At 38.1% G+C, this 23,130-nt stretch overlaps 1 protein-coding gene across 1 annotated transcript in view; it reads right to left on the bottom strand.

The window, feature by feature from the left end:
• Positions 1 to 898: 898 nt before the first annotated feature.
• CNTNAP5 (contactin associated protein family member 5) overlaps positions 899 to 23,130 on the bottom strand; it is a 276,352-nt gene continuing 254,120 nt past the window's right edge. The window contains exons 22-24 of the mRNA XM_015635016.3: positions 15,340 to 15,558; positions 10,031 to 10,102; positions 899 to 9,027 (exon numbers count right to left, since the gene is read on the bottom strand). Coding sequence (XP_015490502.1) covers positions 8,831 to 9,027; positions 10,031 to 10,102; positions 15,340 to 15,558 — 488 coding nt within the window. The 3' untranslated portion in view covers positions 899 to 8,830. The remainder of the gene's footprint in view (positions 9,028 to 10,030; positions 10,103 to 15,339; positions 15,559 to 23,130) is intronic.

Raw genomic sequence — 23,130 nt, forward strand, 5'->3', positions numbered from 1 at the left:
TTGGTGTGCAATTAATTGTTACTTGAGGTTTTGTCTAACACAAGTGATGCCTAACTCTGCCTTCTGGGTGACAGGCTGTCCAGAAATGAAACGGAAAAACAAAACTCACAGAGAAATTCCTAAGATAATGGGACCCACATCTGCCCTGATCATATGAGAATCTTTGGCTGACTGAAACACAGAATACTTAAGTACTAGAAGTTTATGGTGAAAATTGCAGCAGATCCAAGCATGTGAAACTCTTGAAAAAGACTCCTATCTGTACTTCCTAGGATGTGCTGTTTTCTAAGTCAGTGTTTACAGGTTCTTGGTTGATAGTATCAAACACTGTGATTTTCAAAGGAGACAAAGAGATTTATGTGCTCAGCTTCCAAGGAAGGGGAAAAAACAATCAGACCAAACACCTAAAGCCAAACCAAGCCCTGAGACACAGACATTTATTATTCTAGGGACACGTGTGAGGGGTGTGAGTGTGATCTGTGACAGCCAGAAGTGCAGCTGTTGTGTGAGGGTACCCATGGGAGAGACAGAAACCTGGATGTTTCTGCATGGCAGGCTGGGGAGGGAGAACATGTGTGCACACATCTGTGAGCGTGGCTACACCGCTACAGAGCTGTGACTAGGCAGGTTTTGTAACCACAACCAAGGCGTAGCTGCAGACACAAATTTAGTCAGCCCACCAGCATTTATGAGTTATGTCAGGGATGTGGAAGATGACCAGATTTCCTCTGACATTAACTTTTAACCATAGCTGGAATCAATAGATCAATAGCATCATCCAGTGACATGTGTTGGCTTAGAGTTAATATGTAAACACCTGAAAATTTGTCTTCCAAACAATCAGCCCTTTTTAATGTTCATTCAGCTAGAAGTTAAAATAAAAACACAAGAGGAGGCATTTGTCTTTGACACAAAATCATACAAAAAGTCTTTTTTTATTAAATATACATTACTTACAGTTTAAGTCTTTCTTCTGTACAACAGTAACCATAGAAAACAAAAGAAGCTAAGGCTAAATTTTTTCAATCCCTTAACAGGGTATTAAGACATGTTACATTGTCTACAAAACTGACTTAGACTGAGGCAACGTCCTGTGGAATTCTTTTTAGAAAACCAGATAGTGAAAGGGGAATAATCTAAATCTCCATTTTGCTTTTTACTGTAACTGAGAGACTCTTGCTTTACCCTTGGACAAACCATAAAAAAAGTTTCTTTTTTTTTTTTTTTGCTTTGCTAATAAAATGAACAGAGCTCTGAGAAATTTACTTAATACAATCTAAGTAGAACAAAGTTAAATGAATGATGAAGAGTTCATCCGTAGACAGAACCAATTTTTTTATTATTACAAATACTTAATCTCAGCTGCCATTTTGCCCTTTTTTTTCTTTTTAGGGGGCCTTTATCCATTAAAATCCCATAAAATCCTTCCAGTATTAGTGGATGGGCTCCCGAGTTGGTTGACAAGATGCCCAACTACAGACCAACCTTCCCCAAACACTAATTTTTATAAACTTCTGAAAGTGACTTAAGATGTATCATGGACTTTGTGGAGCTGAAGTTAATTGCCTTATCCCAAATTTTATCCACAGTTCTGCTAGAAATCAACATGATTTCAGTGAATGCAACACTCATTGACATCAGTAAGGGATGACAAACATATGATGTTTGTCCTGATGTGGATTTATGTATTGTCAGCCTCAGCTTGCAGGAAATCACCAAAGCAAGAGCAACATGAGGCTAAATTCACCTGTGAGGCATCTACATTGACCTAAACAAGATTACAACCAGGTCTGAAGCTGTCTCTGTTTCTTTCACAAAGGGAGTTTCAAAGCAGGTCAGGTACAACAATGTTAAGGTTCTCACTATCATTTAGATATAATGGTCCGTGTTACAGATTTCATTTGTAAAAATCACAGAGTAGAGATTTTTATGACTGGGCATCTGAATAAAAGAATGTATCTGTGTGCTCTCCTAAGCTCCTGAAACTTCCAATTCCACTGTGTTGTGAATGGAAAGTGAGGCTGTGACTGGCTGTATCTAAGCTTTACCCAAGAAACAATCTTTCTTTCTTGACAACATGGATGCTGCATTGGCAGCAATGACAAAACACATCAGAAATGGGTATGCCTAAAGGACACAAGAAGGATATGTAAAGGGCATGCAAAAATGAGTAAATAATTTCCCATGCAGAATTTGTTCCAAATGGACTCTGTTTAGGGCTGTGGGATTGAAATTTGTGAATAGAGTTATGACTAGCATATCAAAAAGTAAGAGGTGTTGCAATGTGAACAGCAGTCAGTAGTTCAGAAAAAACTGCCACAAACATCCTAAAGGATGGAGTGAAAAGTCTCTAAGCAAACACCATTCTTTGGATCACCTGCTGTACCCTACATTTGATTAAATGTTATGATTATTTGAGGGAAACCATCCCAAATTCTCCTTTAGGTTACCAAGGAAAATTCCAGTGATCTAACTGGGGAGATTTGGATATGGTATCAGCCAGAGCTTTGAAATCCTCCCCCATGTTTGAAGCACATCTACGATGCTTCACAGATCATCAGGACACCTAAGACTATATTTTGGCAGACCAAATAGCAATTCATTCCACGGCAAAAACCAACCACTGAAAAATACCTGAAAGCCTCATATCCAACTGATGGTTACCATGCATGGCTTCAAACTGTGTACGTTTTCCAAGAGCTTTTGCCTCCTTCACTGCCCCATCACAATGGTAGTTTGGAGTGGTAATGTCCTCTTTTCCCCTTGGAAGTCATCACCTTTAGGTGACTACATTTCCAAAAGAGTGCAGTGTCCCTTCTGGTTAAACACCCAGCTGACATTTTGGTTTCTGTGACTGCCAGGAGAAAAATCATAATCTTAATTTGAACTGTGAAACAAGCTCCTCTGATGCCTACCAGCAAATTGATATCTCCACGTGTTAAAGGCAGGATGAAGAAAACAGAGGTGAACTAGATATGGAGTGACACTGTCAACACAAACTGTTGCCTTAATCCTTCCTTAGCTCGGCTTGTAGACTCAGCACATTACAAACAACAAACAACGAGCTTACAAATTACAAGAGTTCACCAGAAAGTGTGCTTTTTTCCCAATTTTTGTTTTTGTCAGAGTAACTTTTAGTGCAAAAAGATCACAAAAATAAGTACCAATACACTGAAATATTCAAACTCTCTATATGTATGTCTTGAAATAAACAAAGAAAAAAGCTACCTCAGACCCAAAATAAGAATGTGCTTAGAAGTTTCATGTACAAAAGCAGCAGGGAGGAGGGGGCCGCCCACCCCGAAAGAGGACATGAAGAACTTTCCACTGGGAAAGAGAGTGCAGCAAACTGCAGAACCCAAGGGAACAAATCATGCTTTGAAGCTGTGATAGCAACCTGTGAAGAAAACCCCCAAAAACTTCAAGGGCATGGTGTAACTCCAACTGTAGTCAAGCAAGAGGCCTCCCACCAGCCTCGGAAGACTCAGGGTAAGGCCCTTGGTTTGGTAGGGGTGTTAAACTTGGCTTGTTTGATAAGTTTAAAAAACTGCATGAAAGCTTTGAAATAGCGCTCACAAGGTCTCAGACTTTGCTCAAGTCTTTTACCAAATGTTGCTTTCTGAAAAATATAATATAAAAAAAACCTCCTTTGTGTCTTTGAAAAAACAGCAGTGCAGAAGAATACTTGAAACTGGTCTTGTTTAGGGTAAACTTTGTGTAGATGAGAGCAACAGACAACAATGCCATGAGTTGGTTGACCGCAAAGAGGTCGAGTTCTGCCTCCTCTACACTCTTGTTAATTTGAAGAGGAGGATGCATGTCAACAGACTGGCTTCCTTACAGAAGGAAGGTCGATTTTGTTCTGAAGATGGGATTTATTGTTTCAGGGATTCATCTCATTGAGAACATAGGGGTTCTGGATAGGAACTTATTACGATTTGAAAAGCCAGCAAGTATCAGACATAGCTACTTGGGGTTCACAGATGCCAGGATATGGCAGCCGGGAGATCTGCATCCTTCCTGGAGCTGCAGAGACACCCCAGTATCATCTCAAATGGCACCAGACATACAGAAAGGCATCTGAGGTGGCTGAGTTAGCTTTAGTTCAGAAATGTGTGGATCTGGCTTCATGTATGCTATCTGTCAAAGCTCTCATGTGAGGCAAAACATGGATGTTGGATCTAGAACAGACTGTAAGGAGAATTATCCTCTTCCTCAGGGATTACTGATCAGATTGCCACTGGCTCCTAGAGGTACTTTGAAACTCGATTTTCATGTATTTGGCTACAAGGAGATGTATACACTTACTAGGCAGAGATGTTTAGTGTAATTTTAGCTGCAAGGTGTCCTTCCTTGACCCCAGCTGTCACCTCAAAAAATAGAAAAGTCACTTGTAATACCTGTGGAGATGTGTCTACTGGAGCTTCTAAACTATTGTAAAATTCAGATTTATAGGCAAATTCTGCTAGAAGTATCTATTGCCAGGAGACTACCCTGTATCTATAATTAATGGAGAGAAAGGGAGCACCTCTAGTGATTAATTTAATTTTACAGGATGTTTGGGACATTTGCCCTGTCCTTACCAACCACACGGCTGGACAGGACTGGATGACAATTGTAAAACAGGCAGTCATTAAAACCAAATGCAAAATGAAACAAACCCAAAAGACTCAGATAAAAGCAATATTGAAGTGCTTCACAGATCTTGGATTCAATCTTATCTTCAGCAGAATCAATAACTGACTTCATTAGGAAAAGATTCATAACCCCTCACCATAGTGAAACAATGATATATTGATTGCTCCTCACCCAATATGTGAAATATGTGATCAGCTAAATGCTAATATAGTCAAAGATCTCATTAAAATGAGGGTTTGGCTTACACTGTAAAAATTGAGCCATTGATAAATAGGATGAGTTAAGTCTAGCTAGATCAGGTTAAAATAAAGCCAAGAGTAAGCATTTTATTTTTGTAATCTGGTTATAGTTTTAACTTAAATATCAGGGGTATCTCATGACTGAACACACTCTGATAATAGCACAGCTCTATTTGTCTCATTTTTACAGTCATATTTACCCAGGTGGGAATTCTGGCTTGTCCCATATGACTAAAAAGTATGTCTTTTATTTGTCTTTTTCACCGCAGACATAACCTAAGTGCTGAGCCAAGGCAAGAATAAGAAAAAAAAACCCCACAAAACACTGTACATGTTAAAAATTGACCCAAAACACTCACACTTGTCTTGTCTTTAGTAAGTGAATAAGGCCAGATGAAATACTAACTGCCAATTACATACATAACTTACTTAGGACCAAAGTTTTATTTCCAAAAGAGAAATGGCTCCCAATTTTCAAAGGTATTTAAATGTCTTGTAGTATATTAGAACATTTCACAGCAAGGCAGACACAGAAACTCAACTGAACTTAATTTGAGTTAAATGCTTATTTTGTTTAGCCACTTAACCATTGATCCACGACCTCAAGAGACTAAATTCCTTGTAAAGTCTATCCTTCACGAGGTGGCAGCCAACTCAGTTGGATTTAACTTTCTGACATCTTCCTTTGTTTTCTGTAGCCAGGCACCAGCATTCACAGAGAGTCTTCTGGGCTTCCAGCTCAGACTGCATGACAAAATATCTTTATAAGCATGGCTATTATTGGCCAAACCTTTTCTGGAAAACAGGAATTTGCAGTGGCTAAATCCATATCTAAGATACTTTGTAATTTCACAGTCCAAAAATCCCTAGCAATAATAATTTTCAGAGAATAAATATCATATGACCAAGAGAAAAAAAAAGAGACTCAGTGTCCTTCTACCAGTCCCTTACTTTTATTACAAAACTCATCTTGGGGAAGGAAGAAAACCCAAACAATGCCTCCAAACAACTCTTTGACAGTCTCAGGTTTTCCACTGAAATGAAACCTGAAATCTTATGTTTAAAAAGTATTACCCCCTGTCTTTACTGAAAAATAGTATCTAGAATGACAGCTAAAAGGAAAAGAGAAAACACCCAATTTAAAGAGAAACATTGACAAAAATAGCAGAAATGGTTTTAAATAGATGGAAAAAAAGTTATAATTTGATCTAAGGAAAATTAATTTTAGCACTAATAGATTTTTCCAAGACTGTGTTTCTTCTCTTTCATAAAAAAAATTACTATTAATTGCCTTTAACTGATACTGAAGGAAATCCGAGAATGCCCTCGCTAAAGAAAGCATCAGAACAAAACAACTTAAAACCCAAAAAGGAGTTCATATTTAGAGTACTTCATTTAGTATATTTTAGCTATCTTTTAATAATTCTGACATTCTGATTTAGAAGTCCATACAAATGTGTTCTTTTGTTCAGCATAAAAATCTTCCCATCTCAGTACATGCACAGGTATAGATTCACATCTGTCTACTCATGCATGCATTCATGTGCAGTTCTTTCTGTTTACAGATGCACCCCAACCTAGCTAAATTTTCAGAGTTTTACTTTCCTATTCTATTCTTCAGGTAGCCAGTTAAGCACATCAGAGATGTCTCATACAGAGACCATTTCAGAAAAGATGACTCAAACACAGGCAGAGGTGCCCATGAACTCTCCTATTCCTCCCTTCTGCCATGCCAATCAAAGCAGCTTCATCTGCAGGAAGGAAAAAGATAATTGCTTTGCCAGGACTTCAGTACCAAAGACAAAGCAACATAAAGAGAAGCCAGCTACTCAGTCCATCATTCCAATGCTCACCACACAGAAACACTGTCAAGTAATTGTGTCATCCAAACAGAAAACGTGGCAAAGCAGCTGCAATTGACCATGGCTGAAGAAGAATGGCACCAAACTAGTTTCAATATAGACAGTTCTATAAAACAGCTCAGTGAAGAGTTCTGGTTATAGGGCTGACCTCATATTCCTTTTTGTGTAAGAATGATGTCACTCCAAGACTGCTTTCTCTTCCCTGAATGCTCCAAAAGAAGTGGTAAAGAATCACCATATCCAAACAGTCATTTCCTGATTTATTCTTCCTTGTCTGCTCTCTCCTCTCATAAAAAAACAAAAACACCTCAGAAAAAACAAACACCTACATTCCTTTCCTTTGCCTAGAAAATCAGCATTGTTGCATATGTAAGCTCATCTCCACTTGGCTGTGGGTTATTACCTCATACTGGGATTCTTTCATTTTTAATCTACGCAGAAAGGACCATCATGTGGAAACCCCAGGATGACTGCACAGGGTGTAGGGCAAAGAAGGAGATTGAGCTACACAATCATCTTAAATTAATTCTTATCAAGAGTACTGCAATGAATAAGGTGGTTTTTTTTTCCACTTAACTTTAGGCTTAATTCTACCCCCAGCAAATTTTACATACTCTTTAGAAGCCCTGCAAAAGCAGATGTCACATGAACACAACAGAGTGTTCAAAACCTCGCTGGCTATGACTCCTTACTTTCTTACCCTTAGGATGTTTGTGATTGAAAATGACTTTTTTCATCCTCACACTGTAACCATGCAGCACAAGCAAAATGGTCAGAATTTGATTCTTCAGTAGTGCTCCAAGTCAGGAAAGGACAGAAGACTTTAAAGAAAGGAGTGCAGATTATTTTAAAATAGAGTATTTGGGATCTCTTTGTTTCCCTAATGTTCTTACTTGTAAAGAGAAATTATCAATTATTCATCTTTTTAGACATGACATCAGATCTCTCTCTATTTAGCTTTGGAGAAGTTATTCCAATTTCTACAAACAGGAAATACCAATCAATCTTTCATGCAGTTTTGGGAGGTTTTTTTGAGTAGTAGGATTTATGTTTTCTTTTTTTAGAAGAGCTGGCAGAAGGTGTGAGTCATGTTTAAGATTAAACTATTTTGGTTTTTTTCTCATCTATGTTCTTTTTCTTTTCCACAGCAGCAACAGCGTTTAACCTCAGTGTGTGATAATCCTCCATGTGGCATGAACAGGCATATGCTGCATTTCTAAAATTTCAGACAAATATAGAGCACCTAAGTCCTAGCAGCTTCCTAAACCCCTTGGAGATTCAAGCTACTATTTTCCATGCTTCAGCTAGGGTTATACTAGTGTATGTTGGGTCTACGTAGCCAGCCTTATGAGATGGATGTGAAAGAGGTGCATGGGAATGATATTTATTGTTGATACATATATTGTTGGAAAAGTACTGAGAAGCCTAAAAGTTACAGTAAAAGGACAGGAGGTTGGGGGAAGGAGCTTAATGAGGACAGTTTTATTTTCCTTTATGCCATACCAGCTTTTCAACCGGTACAAATTAATTTAACACCATTTAAATCAATAGACAATATATCAATTAATAACATTTGAGAATTTGGCTGGTTCTTTATGATTGTTGTAAATGAGCCTGTGAAATAAATCAGGTGTTTTGATCTCATTCTTTCCCTCTATCCTGTCCCAGTATCTGCAGAGCTATGTGTTCAACTACTTTACCTGCACTTTACATAGTCCAGCTCTAGTGTAAAAGCAATGACTTAAATGGCTCCAGAGGAAAAAAAAAACCAACAAATAAATGTAGGGACTTTGAAACATCCAAGAACTGACAGCAGAAACCAGGTGTGCATGTGGATCTTATTTTGTGTAGGATGGGATAACAGGTCTCTTGAGCTGCAGAAGTAAACTGTGATTGCCAGGTTCTTGTGCAGAGAATGAGGCACTGTGATTGTTCTCAGTGTTTCCTGTGCAGGGCGGTCTCTTCCAAATGAAAAAGAAGCTAGCAAAAAAATGAGTGTTAAAAAAAAAAATCAAAAAGAAAATAGGAAGGAGAAAGGAATAAAGAAAGGGAGGTTAAGGGAGGGAGAGTAAGAAGAAATTGCATTGTCCATCAGATAAAATATTCCCGTTTGCACTCGCTCACTGTGTTTTGCAAGTCAATGTCAGCTTTAAAGGAGCTCTCAAGATTTTCTGGGTATTCCTTCTCCTTTTTCTGGCTATTTCGATGTGCTTGTTTGTGTTGATAGAGGAATCTGCTCATGATGGCAATGATGCAGAAGATGATGAATATCACGACTGCTATTACACCTGTAAAGGGGCAAAAAAGGAAGGATAGAAAGAGTGAAAACCAAAACAAAAGGCTCAGTTACCTCAAAAATGTGTTACCAATGCACAGGAGCTAGTTGGTATAATAGATCAGTTCATGTCAGTCATACACAACCATATGCCTACATCAAACCCTCCCTGGTAGTTTTTATTTCTATTTTGTAACCTTAAGGACACTTAAAATAGAACATGTATTGATATAATTGGCCAAATTTCTGTAAAACTATGCTTTCACTGGAAATTAAGTTAGTTCAGTGTGTTTGCTTTTAAAACATTAGATCTGTGTGCTCACACAAATTCCTCCTCTGTCATATTTTCTTCTGTCTTATCTCTGGGAACCTTGCATGAGCCTTGTACACTTTGGTTTATAGCTTCTAGATATTATCAAAGGCAGCTCTCTACAGGGCATGCTATAAAATAAACAGAGATAAATTTTCTTCTAGGCTGTTACAGGAAAATTAAAACCATACATGAAACTATGAGGACAATGTACTGTTCCCCAGTATATAAATACTGCCATATGACCATATGAGTTCCACTGCACCACCAGATTACAAAGAGAGAGCTCAGGAAATACTAGATAAGTGAATACTCTACAAAGAATTCACCAGGGTGGTGTGTAAAAAAACTGCTGCTTAGCTGGTTCTTAGAACAGAGACTCACATGGAATCAGAGAACACCTGGAACCTCTGGAGATCATCTTGTCCAGATCCCCTGCTCAAGCAGGCAGACAGGCAGAGTTTAGGTATATTTTAGAAGACTCAGGTTCCTGATGATCCATGTGTGACCACAACATTCCACAATGCACTTGCCTACCTAGGTAGCTTGACACAGATACGTCTGTGCTAATAAACAGAGCAGATACTAGACCTGCATCAAATTACAAAAAAATCCTTGGACTTCATAGAGCTCAGATTTAAAATCTACTAGAATTTTTGCCTTGACAGAATTATTTTTTGACTGTAGTCTTTAGAAATGAAGTTACCTCCAATCACAGCTGAATCACTTCTGACTGCATTGGTGAGAGGTTCTCTTTCATCTGTCTTCCCAAAAGGATCTGCAGTTGGTTAAACAAAAGAGAACTTATTTTCTGTATCAGCTGCTCATCTTCTCTGTGGCTTAGACAGAAGTGTCCTCTTACTCTTATGAATTCTAATCTGTTTTCAAAAGATGTGATTTGGGGGATTGGAAAACTGAACCAGAAAGGTCTGAAAAATAAAGTGAGTTTGCAGAACAATTTTCATCAGGAAATTTTCTTCAGGAGCAAATTCTAATAAGGGTATACTTAAAAGGACACAGAAAGTTTCAAATGAACAGCAGAAAGTGTTGTCTCAGTTCATCAGAAGACATTCAGAGAGACATTTCAACTAAACAGCCTGTTGGGAGCTTTTCTCACTCAGAGATGTATTACTATCTTTTTTGTTGTTACCTAAGAAATGATAGCAGAAAGAAGCCAAAAGAAAGGGATGCTAGGCACATTCAGAGCTGACCTATGTTCGTCGGTAAGACATACAACTTGAATTCAATCCCATGAAGAGAAGCAGTCTCTGCTTGGGACAACTTCTTGGAAGAGATGATTTTATCTCTGTTATAGAAATGCAGTGGTCAAATTGGATCCAAAACAGAGGGATCAGAAATTAACTCATATTAAAGGCTCCTTGATGTTAGAGCTCTCTTGTACTCTGTCTCAAAATGACTACTGTAGAAACACTGAAAGAGAATGTCAGTTATTTGACTCAAATTCAGATCCAAATCTGAGAGGTCAAGGTCTTCCTGATGTCAGTGGAGTTTCAGCAGTGGACTTACTTTTTAGTCCAGTATGTTTTAGAAGATACCATGTTTTCTACTGCTAGCTGAATCCAGCTTTTTTGCACCTTCACCTTTTCTCTTCACCTTAGCCTTTCCTTCGAAGGGATTCATATTTGTGTGTGTCTCCTTTACAAGCCTCCAGGCTGTCATACAGAGAATATACATAGGGAGAGAGTCAGGGATCACTGTCTCTGCTGTGTATTATGTAATGCTCTGCCAAACTGCTCTTTCTGATGCAAGAGGTGGAAGCCTGCCTGAGAAATTTGGTGTTGCAAGGTTTATTGTAATTGAACATCCTTGCCTTAGTAACAGACTCAGCCCCATTTTGGCGTGCCATTTCTGAAGAGGATGTTTTTTTTATTGAAACAAGCAACAATTTCATGTTTGTGCATCAAAACAGCCTGAATCAGACAACCACCAAAATAACCCAGACAACCCTGGTGGGTTGGGACTATTTAAGTTCTTAAAGGGGACACTTTTTCCTCATTATTTACATCACTGATAGCTGCCTCAAAGAGGTGCAAAGACATGAGCCTCAAATAGGTCTTAGTATTTTTAAAAATGCAGATCTTCTTGCAGGTTTTAGGGGTGGAATGATTTCTGTTCAGTTACACTTATCCTGAAAAGATGCAGTCCCTTAACTGAGCTACAGACACAAAAGGGACTTCTGGGGCCCAGTGAAGACCTCCAGTACATCCTTTAGCACATGAATGGTAATCACCAATCACAGACCTGAGCCGTCAGCTTCAAACCTACTGATGAGAGCCCCCTTGCCTGGTAATTGTGTGCACAGAGTGACATTCCCAAGAAGCAGCCATGGCAATGCTTCATCTCATCTCCTACATTTGTGGGACTGCGATGGGAATGAAAATATATTTTTACACACAAATATAGAATGCATCATAGAAAAGGTAAGGTTGGAAGGGAATCTGGGGGTTATTTAGCCTAAACACAGGCCTCTGATCATAAGCTCAAAACAGGGCCAAATTCAAAACTAGATCACAGTTGGTAGTAACTTTGTACATCATCAGTAGATTCATCTCACTTTATTTTTCAGTGTATATGAGTTATATAAATCAAAACTAGTAATTTAGTTTATTTATTTATTTATTTATATTTAGTCAAAGAGGAGAAGAACCTACAATTATTTTGTACCCTAAGATGGCTGTCAAAGATTGATAGTGTGACTCACTGATTTCTTTCCACAGATCAGAAGAGGAGAGCAATCATTATTTCAGACTGAAGATGAATTTACTTTCTGCATAATGGGGATTTGGTGAGGTATTTTTTATCTGATCCCTCAGTTGAAGCCAGTGAATTCAGTGACAATTAAAAATTTACATCTGTTTTACAACTGTTCTCCTGTACTAGAGAAAAAATTGCAATTGGTGCCAGAACATGGCACTAGTTGAAAAGAGTAATGAAAAAATTATTAACTATATATGAAAAGGTATGAAATTAAATTTCTATATTACAATTGTATAAGATGTTATTTGTGCCTAAAAGATTATTTAACACCTAATGCAATCAGCACTCCACTATTTTTTTGTTACCAGAACTTGAGCACTGAGAAGAAACCAGAACAAATGTTGAAGAGCAGTTACAAAATGGAGGCTAACAGCCACCAAGCCCCAAGAATTATATTTTGTCTGAGAAATAAAATCAGGATACAAGAAGAGGGTGGTTTTTTACAGTGCAGCAGATGGCCTGTAATAGCAGAGCCATCTCCAGTGGGAAGGTAATACACTCTGAAGCCAAGGAATAGCAATACTGGGTCTCATCTAAGACCTTAACAGGACATCCTCCTTCTTTTAGATAACGCTGCTGGCATGACAACTTAATTCACTGAGACTGGAAGCCTCAGATCAGGTCAAATTGCTCCCTAGAATTCATCTAGTCCAAAGCCCTACTCAAATCCAAGTCTATTAGAGATAGTTTCTCACAGCTGTATCCATTTGGGTTTTGAATATATCCAAGGATGAAGACTTTACGATCTCTCTGGGCCTCATGGCACTCTTCTTACCAAGTCTGTATCCTGTGGGATTCTTCCAAGCAGCTCCAATGAGAAGGTCAAAGGTTGCAGTCATGCATTTCTGCTTTTTTTCCTTCCTCTGAGGATCCTCAACTTCACCATCTGATAGTTGCTACAGGCTGTCCTGGCATACCCCTAGCCAGTCAGAGCTTGTTTGGAAATACCAGGTCCAGCACAATTAGCACAGTGAGACAGAACTTCACTGTTTAAGGTGCCTTTCAGAAGCAAATCTTTTCTGTGTAGTTCCAGACTTATGAAAGTACTTGACATTTTTTACTTTAAATGCGTGAAGACCTGCTCTCAGCTGAAGAGGATACGCAGCTCAAGACTCCACAATTCACACAGCTGAATCTCCTCTGTAATTTTTACAGCATTTTAATATTAAGAAAAAATACCATAGGAAAAGTCTATTATCTCTATACCAATAATACAGAATTAAAAATGACATGTGCCTCAGCGAGGAAGAAGATGATCTGCAGATCTTTGTTAAATATAAAAACCTCAGTAAGTCACCTCTCATTTTGTGTTTCCTGATCAGAAAAAGTGTGTTCAGATAACTGTGTGAATAGATTTTATTCCATATCTGTCTGTGAGGAAACTTTTTTTGAATACAAGTATTCATTTCTGAAGGAAATAGCTTCAATTGTTTTCAAGTTACAAATATAGAAAGCTTTTTTCACACACTTAAAGAGTTTTCCTAGTGAGCTTTTTTGTTGTATCTGCACATTAGAATATCGACATAGACATGTACAGCCTCCTTTGAAGTTCTATTTTTCTTCTCAGACACTCAATAATGAGAAATTGGGAAGTGATGAATTGAGATATGAGCACTAAATTTGAAAGTTAATCCTTGACTCTGTTTTCTTTTTATTTCTTAAAATGTGTCCTTTCCATGTAGAAATGTAATGCTTAAATACATCTATAGAAATTATAATTTGCTACAAATTGGAAAAATTTTTAAACAAGAATCAACCGTCCATTGCTTTTACTTTAGTATATAAAGACATGAAGTCTTCAGAGCACATTTGTTCTAAAGATCTTATTCAGGCTTTAATCAAATCCAGTGTGAACATTGAGACAGGAATGTCAGATAATTCATCACATTGAGAGGAAATCATATTTTAGAGCACAGAGTGGCAAGACAGGCATGAGTTTTTATAATAATTCTGCATTTCTGATGCAATGTTGCTTAACCTTAACAATAGAGTACAACTGATTGTATGCTTGAAATATTTAAGTTCAAATGCTACACTCTGCTCTGTGTTCTGTCCTGAAGTCCTGTTCTGAGCCTCAGGTTCTACTGCTCTCTAAACTCCTTAGAAAAATTAGATCATTGAGGTGACAGATCACAGGGCAAAGAGTTCATATGTTCAGTATCATTGCCCATTCAGGACTCACAAGACACATTTGTCTGTGCATCAGAGCAGACACCTCAGACAACTGGAGGCAGTGAGAAGGAAGTGGGGGGCTGGGGAGGAGCACATGCACACTGGCAGCCGCTCTCCAGAGTAATCAGCAGCCTTTTTCCCTATGCAGAATGCTAATAGCATCATTTGTTTTCTGCTGAATATCTTAGGCAGAAGCTGCAGGAAATGGGGATTTGATGCAAGTACAAATGTGAAAGAATTGCATTATGATCTGTACCAGAGTTTTATTAGTTATAAAAAAGGAGAAAGTAGCTTTATAGGTCAAGGGGCAAAAAACAGCCCTTAATTTGCACTCCTTTCTGGTCATTAAGAATTCTGCCACATCCACTGGTGACTAAAGCAGCAACTTGATTGTCCCTGTTCATGGTGACAACTCTTCCAGCTGCTCTCAGTTTCCTTCTCTGCATACAAATTCACATATGCAAAATGTTCAGATTCCCAGAGGACAGCTTCAGAATTGCAAAAGATATACAAACAATTGGGATCATCTTGCTGGTACTGCTTAAGTAGTGCTCCCTCTCTTTAGTCTAAGAGAATGAGGTACAAGCACCTAGTGGAAGTCACACATGCCAAGGGGTTTGTACAAGAGTTTTTGCTCATTTCTGTTAGGGTGGGAACAAATTTGAATTGTTTTTAGTATGACTTCATTTGCTTTATCACCACTGGGATACAGAATCTGTGTAACACTTATGTTATCCTTGGAGATCTGCAGCACTGGAATTATCTGGAGTGGACATGAATGACAAATCAGGTGCATTAACCAAACTTTCAAAGCTTTTTCAGTACAGCTTTGGGACTTTTTCTGTTTGTCCTAGGCAGGCATGTCTTAGGTGAACCAGAAACTTAGTCTGAAAACATTGTTTCAGAACAATGACTTTTAAAGGGGACTTGACTAGTCCTGATGACCCTCCTCAACACTCCTGATTCTGAGAGAAAAAGCAACTTCCACTACTCATATTACAGCAAAAAGGAAGGAAACCTCACTCTATCCTTTAAGCTCCCCACTCCCCTCCCAGCAGGACGTACCTGATGAGGAATATATTGTGGTTGCTGTGTTCACATCAGCTTCCAGCATGGATGCACAGCTGGATTCGGTCAGGGAACCCCTGACAGTCACGGGAGCCACGCTGGGATGGCGTAAGGCAGCTTTCAGGGGAGCAATGTGGTTGTACTGAACAGAGGACAGGCAGCCAGTGAAACCATAGGCATTTGCCTTGGAGACTTCAGGATCCAGGGACAAACTGTCTGCAGGACAAAGGAAAAACACTCTGCCAATTGACTGTTTTAGGAAGGCATTAAGAAAATTAATCCTCTTTTGCCTTACCCATCCCTTTTACATCTATTATCCAATTTCAACTCTTCAGGTTCTCCTTCAGCAGCCTACAATTTCTCCCTGGCCTGACCCATGAGGTTCCCAAAGTCCTTTCTCTATAATGCTACTTACCTTGAATTGTCTTGCACATAAAAGCCTGCACTGCACTTTTTTCCTCATCCGTTTTCTCTGCTAATGGACAATATCTACAATAGTAGATATTGTCATATCTACTAACCATGACAATAACAACAACAACAGCAACAACAATACTAATAAGTATAATAGCAATATCAAATACCATTGAACTCTGGCTCTTTAACCTTTGTTTTTGCATCTGCTCACACCATCAATTGCACATATATGGACCATACCTTCAAGGATTTCCATCTCCTCCACTCTTTGGATGAAAGACCCTGTTCTTTATTTTCTGTCATAAAATGCTTTATGTGCATTCTGTCACTGAATGGCTTGCTACCTCAGCTTCCCATCCTTCTTCAAGAGTTTATTATTCAACTTTTCTGAAGCATCTTTTCATGTTACTACTTTTTTACTATCAGAATTCTTAGGAATCTTCTTAGTTATGAGTCAGGATTTCACTCTACCTACTAACCCCATTCACTAATAAAATAATAATAAAACTATACCTCTTCTTATCTAAATCAAAATTAAACAAATACCTCTGTGTTATTTTCCAGCCTGTAGGTAAAATAGCGCAGATAACTTATCTGTTGGTATGTGTTCAGTTAAATTTCACAAAGAGAAAGAAAATAAAAGGCAAGTTTTTTTATAGAATCATAGAATGGTTTGGTTTGGAAGTGACCTTAAAGATCATCTCATTCCCACCCCTTGCTATGGGCAGGGACACCTCTTACTAGACCTGGTTGCTCGGGGTCCCATCCAAGCTGGCCTTGAACACTTCCAGGGATGAGAATCCATAACTTCTTTAGGTAGCCTGTTCCAATGTTCCACCTTTAGTAAAAAATTTAGTTCCCCGAGTTTTAATATCAAAGATTGTTTGGGTAAGTCAGGGAAGGACAGTGAAGACATTTTCTATTTTCTCCAAACTCATATTATTTACTTTCCAGAAATTGAAATCCATGCTGCTCAGAGGTCTCAAACATGATGTGCTTTATATCTAGGTCAATCAAACAAGAAAAAAGCCTACAAATGCACACAGATACAGAATCAAAACTTATTCAAAATCTTAAAAAATACCTGCTAGTGGAAAAAACCCCAACCTTCTAGCACTGAAAGTTTTGGGAATACTTCCAATGACATTGGGAAATAAGGGTTCCTAGGTTTTCAAGTTTGTTTCCAAATCCTCAAAGAATAAGATTCTAAATTTTAAAATAAGGTCCAATTTTTCCATTATTATTCAAATACAATGGTTTTACAAGTGGTCAGGATTTAGGGAAAAAAAAAAAAAAAGCCTTCTTTCACAGCTGACATTGCTATTTTAATTATATAAACTTCTTTTTATGTATAAGAAAATACAGAGAAATCTCAAAGCCAGCCCAAATCATACATTATTTTTGTGTTCAAGATCATGTCATGCCATGCACCCAGAGGGAATTAGCCGAGAAAGATTTCTAATTATGTTTGAGCATCTTTGTGGAAGTATAACACAGAAGAGTGTGGCTGTTTCTCAGTAAAGCAAGGTACAGTACCAGCTACCTCTCCCAGGGGCCTTACAGGAGAAATGCCCAGTTTGCAGAGCTGTCAGGGGCACAGCCTCTGAGCTGCAAGATGGGAAGGGAAACAGTGAGGCTTTGCCACTGGAAAACTGCAATCTTGCAGAAGTTCTTGCATTTGCTCTTCTGAAAGTATGTAGGAATTGACAGCATTCAGATTTTTAATGAGATTTTGGCTGAGATGTTATAAAGCAGGCAAAGAATTGCTTCTAAGTTCCTGTAAGAAGGTTCATATGTACTAAAAGACTGATTTACAGTATTTGCCATCTTTGTTGAATTTATAAAATCCTTTGCAAACATTCCTACACTCAGCCTTTATTGTTTTCTTAGCTCTGACACAAAAGGTGAATTTGTTGCTTATCTTTTATAACCAGGCAATCTAAGAAGCTCTGTTCTACCCCAGTATACAAAAAGTAAAGCCTAAGAAATAATGCATTCCTCTTTCATTGTATAGAAGTTTGAAAAGTCTAAGTTTCAGTACTTTTGAGGGCATTTTTAAACATTACACTAAGGGCCAATTCCATGGGCCTTTTGTCAAAAATAAGTTTTGCATGTATGAGAACTCAGAGATATGTTGCTGAAAGCTTTTAAAATTTTGGGAAAAAAAATAAAAAAAATCAAAAGAACAAACCAAAAACCACCCCAGAGTTCTCTGGTAAAAACTCCATGAGCACAAATACTGTTTGCTTTATCATACAGCTTTAGGTGTGTGCCTAGGGTCTGTCAGAAAGGGGGGCTCCCACTGCTCTCAACAAGAAAGCTGCAAGACTTTGTTGTGAACGACTTGTGCTGCCCTCTGAATTCTTGAGAGGATAATGTAATTCTGTGATTATGACACATTAGCTCTATGAAAGGCTTATTAAAGGACACCGAGTTCTTTGGAGTTTTTGCATCACAATAAGATGTTTTCCCAGAAGGTGTTTTCACTACATGACACGATGCTCAGTGAGAGAAGCAACTCACTGAAGTTCTGTGGTCTGTGCTGCAGCCAAGGTCGTAAGAAACTTCAGTGGCCTTCCTCTGACCTGGCAATGCTGGGAATCTTTCCATGCATTTCACTGGTCTGGAAAATCACACTGAATTGCTGCTGATGGCTTGGTTTGATCTTCTGACATTTTAGCATTTAATTTCCATTCCCAGCACTAGAGACTGAGTTATTTTGGCAAATTTCTACACAGAGAATAAGAAGGCAGTCTTTTTCAGCTTTAAGTAATTAAACTTCTCATTCTCCACAAATTAAGTTTACCCCCACTTTTAGGAAGTAATTTTTAAGCTTTATCTGCTGAGTTGTGCATAAGACGGGCTGGCTTCTTGTTGGGTCCGGTAGTTGATCCCTGGAAGCTGTCTGCAATGTCACAGCTCAGCAAGTTTTATGTTGGTTTTCCATGTATTTGCAATGGCTTTCCATGATAATGAGGATTAAGTCTAACATGTGGTTGTATTTTTTAAACTTTATGGATTGTATCAACATAACTTATGTGCTGATTTATTATTATTCAGAAAATCAGAAATCCTGTTCGTCTTCTTTTCCATTATACATCTTTGCCACATACAAAACATTTGTTTTAAGATTTTAGATACAGCAATTTTAAGTCTTCATATCTCAGTAATGGGAAATTAATTTTCCTCATGAATAGAATTCCATGAGAATTCTCTAGGACCAAGCATCAATCTGCTCAGTAATGAAACAGCAAATTGACAGAGTAAATGATAACAAGTAGGACGTGTAACTGGAATCAAAGAGAAATCAAAAGTGTTAATTTTTGCAGGGAGATATATAAAATATATATATAAAAAAAGATAAAATATCCTCTTTCTAAAGGTAACACTGTGTAAAACAGGACCATAAATATTATTCAATATATTTTTGTTATTTCTTTATAACCATTATTTTCATGTCACCCAGAAACCTAAACCTCATTTTGCCAAGGTGCTGAACAGGACTGGCAAGGTTACCCCTTGGGCATTGTCACAGATTTGAACCCACGACCTTGAGGTAGAAGACACTTGTAGTCTCCACACCCTGTACCTATCTCAGAATGGCAAGCCAGTGTGCAGGTACCTTGAAAAATGTGCTGTTGTGTCCATCAACAATCTCAATGAACACTGCTGACATTAATCACTCAGTTAGAAAGGGCAGAAATCTTGGGTTAGTCTGGAACCCAAAAATATGACTTTGGAATAATCTCTTTTCCTGGTGTGAGTGTGCCACAAAGACTGTGGAGTGAAAACTACCAAAGTTTTTCCTGGTTACAGCAACTGAGGTAAACCAGCTTGACTCTTGCTTAATGAAAGGATGAATTTGAACAGGGGACAGGCTTCAGAAAATCAGTGCCCCTCCCAAGCACTTCTGAAAAACCAAGAAACAGCAAGAGCAATGTAAAGGTCCTTCTTGTCATGAGGCTTCCCAGGAATGAACAGAATGCCCAAATGAGCATAAGTCTGGATTTGTTTTGTTGCAATAGAACATTTTGTGCCAAGTGTAACATTTAAGAATTTTTATTTCATTAGGCTTTGCAAAGATAATTTAAGGTATGCATTTATTATGTTTTCTCAAAGACAGTTAATAATTGAAAATGAGGCACTTGGTGTTGCATTGTGAAATTTGTTACATGTCATATTTGACATTTGAATCCTAATCTGCCACAACACAACCAGCCCTATGTGACTCTGCATGGGCTGAAAACATAATCCATAAAAAGAAGAAAATATGCAAGAAGATGGAGAGATGATGTACAAATGAGTATATGCTTGCATCAGAAGAAGACAGCTGAAATCAACTCAATAGCAAGAGTTCAGTCTAAAAATAAAATTTCTGGGTAGAAGCGGATGACCTTGGACTCCTATTTAGGCAGCACCGTCATCAAGAAAACAGATATTTAAGCATGGTTTTATGAACAAAGGGTAAATTATTTTTCTGGGGGAAAAGTTGGAATAGATTTGGCCTCTTTTTGATAGAGACTTGATGCCATTATTAGCTTAGACCTTGGATTGCTTGGACTGCCTGGGGTAGCCAAACTTTGCTTATTTTAGGGTTATTTTAGGTGCTTGCTATCATGGTCCCAAAACCCTCTCCTTTATCTTATGTAGTAATTTCCATTATCCTCAATGCTTTACTAGGTTTAAAGGCACCCTAAAATTCACCTAAGAGATCTTTGTTCATTATAAGGTCTTAGAAATAGTTATTCAGGGTGAGAAGAGTCTGAAGTAAAGAAAAGAGCTTTGCAGCTACCAGAAGAGTCCAGCCAATATCTCCTGCAGGGGTTTTATTTTTTAAACTGTAAATTGTGACCTGGTGAGCTTAAAAACAGGAATGTCTTTCCATAAAAAAAAAAAGAAAGAAAGAAAAAAAAAAAAGAAAAAAAAATGGACTTAAGCATTTTTCACAGAAACTCTCAAAAAAGAAGGCATTTCTTTAAGGCAGCTTTTGTATTTCACAGTTAATGACAACTTCCCCCTTTTGATTTATTTATCCCGTTATCATCTACCCCTATATAATATTCTTGGATGAACTGCTCTGTGATCTCTTCAGTGTATAGATTCCATTTTCTCCTCATGAACTTTTAATAAGAAAAGCCATTGTAGAAATCATAAGAATTGTACTGCACCTACATAATGATTTTAATAAAATTACTTGCCAGATAAACTTTCTTTTATGTATACTTTATATCAAAGCTGAATGACTCAGTGGAAACTTGAGTGTGTTTTAGCTCAGGCTTTTAGAGATAAAAGATACCATGTTCCTGTGCTAGAATACACAATCATTGATGCTACCCATGTGGGAAGGTCTGCTAATTGATCACTTTGAAGACACAAATAAATTAGCTCAACCCTAATAGGTTCTAAAGAAATACTTGCAACCTTTTTCTTCAAAATACTCTTGAATCCTTTCAGTGCTACCCTTTTACTCTGGTATCCCTACACAGCTACTATATTAAATTACTCAGACATGAATACACAAACAATGAAATTCACTTTTCTGCATCAGAGATTATTTTTCCCAGGGACTATAAGAGTGAAAAATTTAGACATGTTGGGGCACAGTACAAAGTTTTCGAGGATTTATTAAAGTAAACCTGCAAACAAATAAATTATATTTTCTACTGGGATAGCAGCTTTTTGTAGAAAACACCTAAACACATGCAAAAGTGTGTCTCTGAGATCAGAGAATTACAAAATAGTTTAAGCTGAAAGACACCTCTGAAGGTCATGCAGTTCAACCTCTCGTTCAAAGCAGAGCCTGCCTCACAGCCAGGTCAGAATGTTCGTGTGGTTAAATACAGCAGTATGATCTCTGCAAGGAGCACTTAAAGTAAATGAACTGGGACTCTGGTTAAAATTTCACTGAGGCTTTGCCATAAACTGTATGACCCACTTGGGACCTGAATCCAGTGCTCACTAAAGTCCATGGGAAAACTCCCATTGATACCCAGGAGCTTTGGATAGGTCCTCTGCTGTCCTGACTCTATATTTGTGAAATAAAAATGACAACAACCTACAGGATAATAGTATTTTTCTACTGCTATTGGGTACGGTGAGGATGAATTCAACAGACATCTGCTGGCTACTTGAATGATGCTTCCTTTTACTCCCTTGTCTTCAAAGCCACACTTATATTTAGATTGATCTTTCCAAGGCAGCTATATGGTCCCATTAGAGTGCATCTGAAGAGCTCACAGCCTTTAATGCTTTTACCCTCCCAGCACCCCTCTGACGCAGGGCTGCTCTATTATCTATGCTTTACTGATAGAGAAGGGAGATAGTAAAGCTCAGACTGGTTCCAGTGGGAATAAAATGCCTGCTTACCTTTATATCTGCACATAAATGGCTTACCCAAGGTCATTCAAGTAGTCTGTGGCAGAGTGAGTGTCCCTATGTTTTGAATTCTGGCTGAGACTCCTCTGCCTAAAACAGAGGTGTTTTTTTTTCCCAGAATTCACATCTGTGTATAAGGCAGCCATTGGAAAAAACATAGTCGGTTTGAAAAGAAAAAAATATCAGAGTGTAAGTACCTGAAGAAAGTGTAATGGGGCTGGGGTGGGGAGGGGTAAGAAGCAGAAGAAACACTATTATTTAAAAAACTGGTCATTTTATAAAAGTGCACTTTTCAAAATTCCAGCTGTGCTAAAATGGCTATCATAAGAAAATCTGGTGAGGAAGAAGTTTCAAGCTTTTGTGATGTCCTGCTGGAAGACCTCTTTGAGATCTCCCAGTCAGTGGAAAATTAATGGTGGAGTCAAGAAAGAAGGTGCTATAATCGTCTGATTAGGCAGCCAGGATTAGACTGTTAGAGCAGACAAATGAGCAGTGGTGTGACAGGAAAGAAGAGAGACAGATTTTCAGAAGATTATATAGCATGGATATGTAGGACATGTAGAACAGAGAGTTTTCTGCATGGTTCTCTTTCAGTGTACATTTACATTTCCTAATGAATGTCTTTAGGTGTGTAACCCTTGTGGCAACCAAAATAAACACTGCAGTAAATCTAGAGCATCACATGCCTCTCTGGGAGTTTATGCTTTGCTGAGGGCATGAGCAATGAGAAGGAAAAACTTGGCAGATACTGGTTTAAGTTCACCCATATTCACCTGGTGAACCATCATTAAAAGAAGCTATAGTCAACATTTTACCCATACAACAGGATAAATAATGATTTAATATATTTATGTAAGTTCTGAAGTCCCAAAATGACAATGCCCAGCTCTCCTCCTTGTACATCAAAGTAATACTCTTAACATTGTAGCTGTAGGAATTTCTGGTTTGGTTTTGTTTCTTTCTGTCATGGAATAGTGTGTAACCTGAATAAGTTTG

The sequence above is a fragment of the Parus major genome, chromosome 7 (assembly GCF_001522545.3).
Source record: "Parus major isolate Abel chromosome 7, Parus_major1.1, whole genome shotgun sequence".
NCBI classification, from domain to species: Eukaryota; Metazoa; Chordata; class Aves; order Passeriformes; family Paridae; genus Parus; species Parus major.